This window comes from Hevea brasiliensis, chromosome 7, assembly GCF_030052815.1.
Source record: "Hevea brasiliensis isolate MT/VB/25A 57/8 chromosome 7, ASM3005281v1, whole genome shotgun sequence".
Classification (NCBI taxonomy): domain Eukaryota; kingdom Viridiplantae; phylum Streptophyta; class Magnoliopsida; order Malpighiales; family Euphorbiaceae; genus Hevea; species Hevea brasiliensis.
This window is the reverse complement of record NC_079499.1, coordinates 15,307,436-15,319,486: the sequence shown is the minus strand read 5'-3', so window position 1 is coordinate 15,319,486 and position 12,051 is coordinate 15,307,436. Positions and strand designations below refer to the sequence as shown.

At 32.3% G+C, this 12,051-nt stretch overlaps 1 protein-coding gene across 1 annotated transcript; it reads right to left on the bottom strand.

Annotated features, from left to right (window-relative positions):
• Positions 1-3,438: 3,438 nt before the first annotated feature.
• Positions 3,439-5,240, bottom strand: LOC110631575 (membrane metalloprotease ARASP, chloroplastic). The gene has a single exon (XM_021779445.2). The coding sequence runs from the start codon at positions 5,079-5,081 to the stop codon at positions 3,747-3,749; it is 1,335 nt and encodes a 444-aa protein (XP_021635137.1). The 5' UTR covers positions 5,082-5,240; the 3' UTR covers positions 3,439-3,746.
• Between the last annotated feature and the right edge of the window lie 6,811 nt (positions 5,241-12,051).

Genomic DNA, 12,051 nt, shown 5'->3' with positions numbered 1-12,051 from the left:
CTTTATCTCAAAAATTTGGGGTCAGCTATATGGATTCGCTTTTTCCACTCTGAACGATTTTGGGTTAAATCCTCAGAAATGTGTAATACTTCTAAGTCATGTTCTACTATTCTCCTCCAAGTCAATTTAGGTCTACCTCTTTTTTTCTTTCTATCCTCTAACCTAATGTGCTCTACTTGTCTAACTGGAACCTCCGTATGTCTACGCTTCACATGACCAAATCACCTTAATCTCCCTTCTCTCAACTTATCTTCAATTGGCACCACTCCTACCTTTTCTCTAATACTTTCATTACGGACTTTATCTAGTCTAGTATGGCCACTCATCCACCTTAACATTCTCATCTCTGCAACTCTTAACTTAGATGCATATAACTCTTTCAGTGCCCAACACTCACTACCATATAACATAGCCGGTCGTATGGCTGTACGGTAAAATTTTCCTTTTAATTTATTGGGAATCTTGCGATCACATAAAACTCCCGTGGCACGTCTCCACTTCAACCATCCGACTTTAATCCTATGACTAACATCCTCCTTACATCCCCCATCTAATTGAAGGACTGAGCCTAGATATTTAAAGTGATTACTTTGGAACAGTACCACTCCATTCAAACTAACTCATTCCCTATCACCAGTTTGGCCTTCGCTGAACTTGCAATGCATGTATTCTGTCTTCGTTCTACTTAACTTAAAACCCTTTGACTCTAGAGTACTTCTCCAAAGTTCTAGCTTCCTATTGACTCTTTCTCGTGTCTCATCTATCAGAACAATATCATCCGCAAACATCATGCACCAAGGAATACTCTCTTGTATATGTTTCGTCAGTTCATCTAAAACTAATGTAAAAAGGTAAGGGCTTATGGCTGATCCTTGGTGTAATCCAATTGAGATCGGAAAATCTCTTATATCCCCTCCCACTGTGCGCACAATAGTAATTACTCCTTCATACATATCTTTTAATACTTGTATGTACCTAATAGATACCCTCTTTTGTTCTAACCCATTCCATAAGACCTCTCTTGGAACACTATCATAAGCCTTCTCCAAATCAATAAAAACCATGTGTAGATCTTTCTTCACATCTCTATATTTCTCCAGCAAGCTTCTAATGAGAAAGATCACTTCCATAGTTGAGCAATAGCATGAAACCAAATTGATTAAGAGAGATAGAAGTATCATGACGTAGTCGATGCTCCACAACTCTCTCCCACAACTTCATAGTATGGCTCATGAGTTTAATTCCCCTATAGTTTAAGCAACTCTGTATGTCTCCCTTATTTTTAAAAATAGATACTAAAATACTCTTCCTCCATTCATCAGGCATTTTCTTTGAGTTTAGAATCTTATTAAATAATTTAGTTAACCATGCCACTCCCATATCTCCCAAATACTTCTACACTTCAATTGGTATTTCATCGGGTCCACAGGCTTTACCCACTTTCATTCTCTTAAGTGCTTCCTTTACTTCTAAAGATCTAATCCTTCTAGTATAATTTACATTCTTTTCTATTGTTCTAAAATCTATATTTACGCTATTTCCATTTTGACTATTATTAAAGAGATCATTAAAATAATTTCTCCATCTTTCTTTAATGTCCACATCTTTCACCAACACTTTTCCTTCTTTATCCTTAATGCACCTAACTTGATTGAGATCTTGACATTTTCTTTCTCTACTCCTTGCTAATGTATAAATATCTTTCTCCCCTTCTTTAGTTCCAAGTTTCTCATATAACTTTTCAAAAGCCTGTGCTCTTGCTTGACTAACTGCCTTTTTTGCCTCTTTCTTTGCTATCTTATACTGTTCATATGCCTCATTATTATCACATTTAGGTAATTTCTTATACCATTCCCTTTTTCTCTTCACTGCCTTTTGTACTTCCTCATTCCACCACCATCTCTCTTTTGAGGGTGGTCCATGTCCTTTAGACTCTCCAAGTACTTTTCTAGCTACTTCTCTAATCTTTGATGCCATCTGTATCCACATATCATTGGCCTCCATATCTAGCTTCCATACTTCGGACTCGAGAAGCTCATTTTTGAACTTCACTTGCTTTACTCCTTTGAACTCCCACCATTTTGTTCGAGCTACACTATTTCTTCTGACCTTACTTGAGTTGTTCCTAAACTTGACATCCAAGACCACCAACCTATGTTGACTTGTTAAAGCCTCTCCTGGAATGACCTTGCAATCCTTGCATAGAGCTCTATTTGTCTTCCTGGTTAAGAGGAAGTCGATTTGGCTTCTATGTTGCCCACTTTTGAAAGTCACTAAATGTGACTCTCTTTTTATAAAGTAGGTATTTGTTAGTATTAGGTCCTATGCCATAGCAAAATCCAGGATGCTTTTCAGCCTTCGAAAAAGAAAGGTTGTTTTCCAAGGCTAAAAAAACTTGTATACGAAAAATATTAGAATATTGTGCATGAATTTTTTTTATTTGATTGCAATATTAAACTAATGAAATATGTTTATATTATATATGTATAAGTGTATTCACATTTTAATAAGATTCTAAAAGTCCTGAAAATGACTTAAGTTATTTCTTTAAAAATAATTTAGTTTTCTCTTTGATTAAAAAAATATTTTTTGTTGACCCATTCTTCTATGGCCTCAAATGCTAAAAAAATGTAAAAAATATTTTTCACAAAAATATTTTCTATAAAATAAACAGAGTCTAAATATAACTTGGTTTACTTTTTAACTATTAAAACTATTGACTAATTTTCTAGGCAAAAAAAAAAAAAAAAAATCTATTAAATAAACAGAGCCTATAACTCTCTAAATAGGAGTTCCAGTCCCGGTTAGAGCCATTTGTACCAAAATAAAATGTAGTCAAGCTGCAAATGCCAACAACTAAAAAGTGCAGTGAGAGATTCATAGCAAATCATGCCTCAGAAAGCATAGCACCGTCAGCAAATCTCAAGGACCACATTGCCTATAAAACGATAGGGTTGAAAGTGTATATTGGACTACTTTTCAGAAGGTTGAAAGCTCAACCCTAAATAAATTTTCACATCCATCAAAATTATAGAATGAATAAGTAACCGCTTTCTTTTTTCAAGAACAAAGATTTAGGTTTCAATCAAATGTTCTCTGGCTTTATACTCTATTTCTCTTAGTTTCCCAATGGATGATCCTACTCATAACATATCTAAAATATTGGTCTACCTGAACAACTGAAGAACAAAAGATAGAAACTAATCTGACTTCAACTGTACTTGTGTTTTGTGGTAGAATTGACACACCAATTAGAACTTTCATCAGTAAACCCATAAAAACTTGCTGTAAGAATGAAATCACGAGATGAGTTTAATCCACTAAGTCTAACATGCAAAACCAAAGAAGAAGGTGGTAAGCTTAATACAGCTGTTGTAGACTCTTTGTTCTAAATCCATCATGGACATCATCAGCAAAGATGAGTTTGGCAAGGATCAATTTCAAAAGAATGTAACTGTTATAGATATCTTCATAGATTTCGAGCATTGGAATTTTACAACCCAATTTAAGATTGTCATTATCATTTAAGAAATTATAACTAAAAGGATTATAAAAGTGATTCACAGAAGACGCAACCAATTGCGAACAAGAAGCCATAAGTACCTCCTCTATAACTCATTCGGAGGGAGAAAAGAACCAAACATGTTGAGCATCACCATTGCCAGGCATCATCAGAAACCAAGCAGCTGAGAAAATGGCTTCATATCAGTGTACACATTTTTGAACTTCAACACCCTTGCAAGTAATCACAACATATCTTTAATGAAGTCAAGGTTTAGCGTATCCCGAACGATAAGGAACAACCCAAGCAATATAACAAGCATGATCCCTGATGACATAATTCGCTGCTCTATTTCTAAAGGAAGCTTTCTCCCACCCCTGGCTGCCTCTATGAGAATCAATGCTAAAGAGCCTCCATCTAAAGCAGGCAAAGGCAAAAGATTTATCAATGCAAGGTTAATATTGAGCACAGCGGCAAATTGGTAAAGTCCATCAATGTTTGACCTTGCAACTTCTGCCCCAACAGCAATAATAGCAACTGGACCAGAAACCTTACTAGCTGATTGTGAAAAGTTTAAAAAAGTTTGTTTTAAGCTATCCAAAACGTTTGATGACAGACCCCAAAATTCTTCACCAGCAAAATTAAATGCCTCCAACACATTCTTTGCTATAACCTTTGTAATCTTTACATTTGGTGATAATTGAACTCCAATTTTACCAGTTCCATCAAAATTCTCATCTGGGGTTACCCCAATTTCAAAATCCTGCACTCCCCTCCCTACCTTAAGCAACACATTTCTTTTGGGATTTCTCTTAATGACATCAACAACCTCAGAGATTGCATTTGGCCCCGTTTTGGGCAATTCAGTACCATTAATAGCAAGAATTACATCTCCAGGAAGCAACCCATCTCGGGAAGCTGCCGAATAGACTCGTACCTCAGGCACAAGCACACCAGGAAAGGCCTCTTGCACTGGTAAACCAACAGATAATACTTGAACAAAGATTATGACGTATGCAAATATAATATTTGCAATGACACCAGCTGATATTACTATCACCCTATCCAATATTGGCCTATTCTTGAGCAAATTCTCATCGTCTGCTGAAATATCACTCTCAGGATCATTATCAGGAAAAGCCACAAACCCTCCCAAAGGAAATGCTCTAACAGAGTACTCTACATTTTTTGCATTGAACTTAGCTAAAATTGGACCAAACCCAACAGCAAATTTACTTACATGGATACCCTGTAGATAAGCAGCAAGGAAGTGACCGCTCTCATGGACAATAATTATAGCTGTTAAAATTCCAGCTGCCTCTAAAACAGATTCAAAGCTACCAAAATCAAATCCAGAAACAGCCCATGACCTGAAATCAAGCCTTTTGCCACCAAGTGCGAATTTACTGAAAAGTTGATTCTTGCAATACAGACGGAGGTGTGATAAAGGAGAGTCAGATAATTGGTTTTTTGGTCTTAAATAAGAAGAAGAAGAATCTATAATGGGTGATTTAGCGCTGGAAAATCTAAGAAAAGAAGAGGAAGGAGATAAAAGAGAAGAAGAGAAGTTTAATAGCATGGTTGGATGGCGTTTGCCGGTGGTTTAAGAAGGGAGGATTTGGGCTAATGAGAGGAGGTGGTGATATGGCAAATAGCGAGGTGGTGATGGTGGTTTTGGATAATTCATGATTTGGGTCTGTGGAGGGGAAGTGAGCTAGATGTCCCTCTTTCCCTCTTGTCTTCCACACAATTTGGATGTTTTCAGCTACCTTTTTCATCAGCCAATTGGACTGGCTTTCCTCCCTCTGGTCCAGACCCATTTTAAAGAGAAATGGACTTCAGATTCAAATAATCTATGGTCTTGCCATGCAAATTTCTAGTTTCCAGTAGGATTGGGCCACAAGGTCTGGTCCATATTAACAATGGATTAACAGCCCTTTTCTTTGGGCATAAATTTTTTTAATTGAAAATTTTCTTTTAATTTTAACAAGTTTTGATTTTGAAATCCATAAAATTTATCACAAGTGTATTAATATAACAAAAATATTAACATCACCTTTATTTTTTAATTTTTAATTTATTGTCATAATTATTGCATATTTATATTTAACATTTACAAAAATAAAAATTAAGGTATTTAGTAGGCCAAAATAAAAATGTCAAGTAATATCAAACGTTTAACTACAAGTAGAAATTATTTGCAAAAAAATATTAGTAAAAAAAATAATATTATATTCAAAAGAAAAAATAAAATGAAAAGTTATTTTTGAAAAAGCTTAATAAAAGATTATACTTACCGTAAATAATATATATATATATATATATAATGTTTAAAATACTTGTTATCATTTTGTATGCTAATAACAAGGTTAAAACACAACAAAATTTCATGTAATTTCAAGCTTTGACATGTGAGGGTTCTTAGTTTTATTTTTTCTCAATTTTGGTACTTTTTATTTTCTTCCGTTAATAAATATGGTCTAAATCGTTAATTACTGTTAAATGATACTGACATGGCAAAAACATGGTGCTGACATGGCAAAAACATGGTGCTGACGTGGTGGCACAGGGCAACATAGCTCTTATGTGGTGACATGGGGGTGAAACATCAGCGCCATGTCACCAATTTTAATACAGTTATATACAAGTGGGTGACAAGTCCCTAAATTAAAAAAAAAAAAAAAAAAAAAACCTCAAGTCTAAATTGAAAAATTTAGAACCTTAGGCTCTAAATTGGAAAAAAAAAAAGACCCAAGTACAAAAGGTGAAAATATATGATATTTAAATGCACTTTCCCATTTAATTTACAAATAAATCTTTATATTTTGACAATAAGACTTTGATTATTATGATTATTTTTTATCAATTTGCCCTTGTATCTCTCTCTTTCTCCCTCTCTTTTCTATCTTTCTCTCCTTCTGTCCGTCTCTCTCTCTCTCTCTCTCTCTCTCTCTCTCTCTCTCTCTCTCTCTCTCTCTCTCTCTCTCTCCTTATTTTCGTTTATATCTCTCTTATCATCTTTCCCTTTCAAAAATTTTTCCTCTTCCTTTCTCTCTTGTCTTCCCTCTTTTCAATATGGGATGGTAATAAAAAATTTCTCCATGTGGTACTAGAATTGAGAATCATTGACTTGACTGCAAATGAGGTAACGTGTGTTACATACAAGCAAGGATCCATCGGTATACTTTTAGGTGAAGGGGTAAGGAATGAACCATCTCATATTAGAAAGGAAGGAAAAGTGAAGAGTATTCATAGAGGAAGGAAGAGACAAACATAGGGGAAGAGAGAGAGAGAGAGAGAGAGAGAGAGAGAGAGAGAGAGAGAGAGAGAGGAGTCATGGGCAAATGAATTAGAAATAATTATAATATAGAAGGACTTATTTGTTAAAATATGAGGATTTATTTATAAATCAAATGGAAAAAATATACTTAAGTATCATGTACTTTCATCATTTGTACTTAGTTTTTTTTTTTTAATTAAGGGATTGAGGTTTTGAATTTTCAGTTCAAGGCTTAAGTTTTTTTTTTTCAATTTAGGGACCTCTACTTTCAATTATTTGTACTTAGTTGACAAAATAAATAATTGCATTAAAATTGATGATGTGGTGTTATCGTGTCGTCATGTAATTGCACCATGTTTACCATGTGCAGCCACATTAATGACACATGTTTGTGACATTAATATCATTTAACAGAAACTAACAGTTTGGACCACATTTTCTAATGAAGAAAAATATAAGTATCGAATTGACAAAAATTAAATTTAGTCCTCAAGTGCCAAAGCACAAAACTACATGATATTTTTTTTTGTACTTTTCCCTAATAATAATAATAATAATAATAATAATAATAATAATAATAATAATAATAATAATAATAATAATATGGTATCAATAATTTTATCTAGGATTTACAACTATTTGCTACTTGGTATCTATATTTTGATAATTATATTAAAAATCTCTAACTTTTCATTTCGTCCATTAAGTAGTCTTCAAATTCCTAGTTGATTTGAAAGATCATTTTCCTAATTTGAGTGGGAGAAATATTCCTCAATAGAATGGAGGGATATTTCCTATACATAGTAGAACTCTTACTTAGTGTTATTACTAAACTGAGTGGAACTCCTAATCAGATTAGGATTGAGGGAATTAACACTATAAATAGGATAATAGTGGCAAGATTATTTGGCTTACCTCATGTAGAGTGGCTTAGCCCATGTAGAGTGTCTTAGCCCATAGAGAGGGGCTTTTGCCCATTGTAAAGAGTGGCCTTGTCAATTACTGAGGATTTAGCTTTGCCAATTGATGAGGGGTTCCTATCCATTGCAGTCCCATGGCGGGAAAGAGGCTTTGGCCTAAGGTAAAGAAAGAGCATAGAATTCAAGAGGAAGGAATTCTTGTCCATTGGTGAGAGAGCTCTTGCTTATGTAGTTGAAGACACCTTTTGTGGTGTAGTAGTTGTAGTAGTAAATATATTGAGTTATATTTAGAGGAGACAAAGAGGACTAACTAATATATTTACAATGGCTAGTTTTATGTAAGGTTTCTAGGGTGTAATTGGGTTAATGAGTAGTATAGCTTTGAGCTTGTAATGATGATTTATTATTGATAATAGTAGAAGATAGCAAGCTCATGGATGTAGCCTTATGCTGAGAGGGTGAACTATATAAATATTATTGTTCTGTGTGTTTACTTTATGTTTTTGTAATTTACATACTTCTGCAGTATATAATAGGCTCTTCATTAACCATTACTCTCATCACTATCTTCACAAAGCTTAGGCTATTACGTCGTTAACTAGTTATACCTCACCATCTTCCTCAATTTTATACCCCAACAAAGTGACTTCTCGAATCTCCAAGCTCTCATAGGATCATATTTGTTTCAATCACAAATTTTTACAAAGATATTAATCTCATTTTTATCATTATTATTCATAATTTTGATAGTCAAACCTTCAAATTCAATTGATTTCTCTAAACTTTAAGCTCTTATAGAACTATCTTCATTTCAATCACAAATTTGTTGTATGGTTAATCTCATCATTGCTCATTATTGTTCATAATTTTAACGATCGAACCTTCAATTTTAATTATGTTTCAATTCTTTTAGCTTTGCATGTTATATTTTTTTAATAAAAATATTAAATATTATAATAAGAAAAAAACATAAATTATCCACAAATTTTAATTAATTGAGGATAGTAGAATTTAAGGTTCATATAATAGGAAAAAAAAAGTATTGCAAGTACATCCACTCTTATGTGTTCAAAATTTCCATTGCAAAAGTTCAATTTTAATTATTTTGTCCAACATGCCATCATAATATTTTGCCTATCTTAAAAAGGGTGCTTAAAAAATATTAGTCTTTTCTTCTCTTATTGGATTCTCTTTTAATAAAGAAAGAAAATTTCATAATTCAAAGCTAAGAATTGTGAAGTGTCATTTGAAAAAAAATAGTACTTATTGAACTCAACATGCAAGATAAAATTTACAGCATTAAGTTTTTTAATTATAAATTGATATATATATATATATATATATATATATATATATATATATATATATATATATATATATATATATATATTAAAAATGCTTTTTCTACTCTCCTTTTCTTTCTTTAGCATGTAACACACAAACCCTATCCGCAGCTAGAGCAGTGTGTACATGCTCTTGAGACATACCCAAGAGTATATTTCAAGGGTTAATAATCCCTCCTACACATCTTGATTTCCTTATTTCTAATTATGCTTCATTTTAGGGAAAAACAACGGAAGATTTAAAAATTTCAAATCTATTGAAGTCATAAGAAAATAAAATTTATAAGTTTTCCATCTATTTGGAATTTCTCAAATAATGAAATTTAGTTTTAATTTCAAGGCAGAAATCTGATGGAGTTTTTGTTAAAATTTTGGAGAAACCTGTTAAAAATACCTATCAATATTTATCATGTTACTCCACATCATATGTGAAACCTATGTGGTTTCATTCACAACCCATCTCACAATAACCATAAATTATACAACCATTTCATCAATTAAGATAAATTTACATACTTGGAAATTTACAATATGTACATATGAAAGTGTTTGCAAAATACAAGACTTGTTTCAACATCCATGCAACTGTAGAATTTAAATAGTTACATATTAAAGGATTACATTACATAACCCAAATACCTAATATAATGTAATCTCCTAATGTGTACAAAATAATGTGGTGTCTTCTCAATTCTTGAGCAAAATGTCACCCAATCGGCTTCACTCCCATGCTAGCTCTTTATCCTTATTTTTATTACCTACGAAAAATTTAAATAACTCTCCGCTATGCAAACTTGCTTAGTGGTGCTATAACTTAATGATATTATGTCATGCAATATGTATGTGAACAAATCATGCATAATCTCATGAAACATGTTTCTAACAATTTTATTTTATTAGTACAACGTGCAATCCCACATAATTTTAACATGATATGATATAGCTTTTAATTACATAAATTTTTGCAAGGTTCAAATTGATAACAATTACAATCAAAGTGCATAGCATTTCATGATTGACCTTTTTCACATACCCCTTTTCATTTATTTCTTTAGCTCAATTACAATGTCTAGACAACTCAAGTGACAAGTATCCTCATTACGGCATAAGCCAAGTTATTGTGCATAATTTCAGTTATTGATTAGTCAATTTCCTTATGCCACCTATTTCTAGACTTGTAATGGGCATACACACTATCAAGATTACATGTAATTTATTCAATCAAGACATGCTTACTATTTCCCCTTTATTCACAACTTATTCATAATCAATATCACAAATATCACACAATTGCATTTTTCAGTCAATTTAGGTAAACAGATGTAGCAAATTTAAAATTCTACCAAAAATCATAGAAACAGGGTTTTGTTGCCATATTTCCTAGAATTCAACTTTTATATATCTATTTAAATCTCCATTTTGAATCACATCAAAATTAGGTCTACATTTCAAGTTATAAACAAAAATGTGCAACATGTTTCAGACTTCAATCGCATTCAAAATAGTAATAGGAAATATAAAAATATCACTATGCAGCCATCAAAATCAATTCTCAATCATAACTACAAAGTTTTAGGGTATTCATTAAGCTTTCCAATGGTTTAAAAATCACCATATTTCAAATTCTGTAGCATAAGATATGAATTTTTAAAATTGATTGCTCTGCTTCTGGAAATCATCAGGTCAGTTTTTTAGATTTAAGTAGTAAAAAGTTTTGCCTTCAAACACCATCTTAACAGGGGAATTAAGTCTGGCATAAAACTACAAAGTTTTAGGGCATTCATTAAAGTTTCCATAGACATAAAGATCATAGTATTCCAATATTCCTAGTTCAATTTATGAATTTTTAAATGTAACTAATCCTGCAGCCTATTGGTAGTTCCAAATTTCCAACATACACACAAGCTATTATTTTCATTACTTTGTGTTTTTCCCTTATCCCTAGTGGAGTTCCAACACAAACATGATAAAAAAATATAGGTTATAGCACTAACCTCACTTGAGTACTAACCTCACTTGAGTACTAGGTATTTTGGTTACATATGAAAGTGTTTGCAAAATACAAGACTTTTTTCAACATCCATGCAACTGTAGAATTTAAATAGTTACATATTAAAGGATTACATTACATAACCCAAATACCTAATATAATGTAATCTCCTAATGTGTACAAAATAATGTGGTGTCTTCTCAATTCTTGAGCAAAATGTCACCCAATCGGCTTCACTCCCATGCTAGCTCTTTATCCTTATTTTTATTACCTACGAAAAGTTTAAATAACTCTCCGCTATGCAAACTTGCTTAGTGGTGCTATAACTTAATGATATTATGTCATGCAATATGTATGTGAACAAATCATGCATAATTTCATGAAACATGTTTCTAACAATTTTATTTTATTAGTACAATGTGCAATCCCACATAATTTTAACATGATATGATATAGCTTTTAATTACATAAATTTTTGCAAGGTTCAAATTGATAACAATTACAATCAAAGTGCATAGCATTTCATGATTGACCTTTTTCACATACCCCTTTTCATTTATTTCTTTAGCTCAATTACAATGCCTAGACAACTCAAGTGACAAGTATCCTCATCATGGCATAAGCCAAGTTATTGTGCATAATTTCAGTTATTGACTAGTCAATTTCCTCATGCCACCTATTTCTAGACTTGTAATGGGCATACACACTGTCAAGATTACATATAATTTATTCAATCAAGACAAGCTTACTAATTTCCCCTTTATTCACAACTCATTCATAATCAATATCACAAATATCACACAATTGCATTTTTCAGTCAATTTAGGTAAACAGGTGTAGTAAATTTAAAATTCTACCAAAAATCATAGAAACAGGGTTTTGTTGCCATATTTCCTAAAATTCAACTTTTATATATCTATTTAAATCTCCATTTTGAATCACATCAAAATTAGGTCTACATTTCAAGTTATAAACAAAAATGTGCAACATGTTTCAGACTTCAATCACATTCAGAA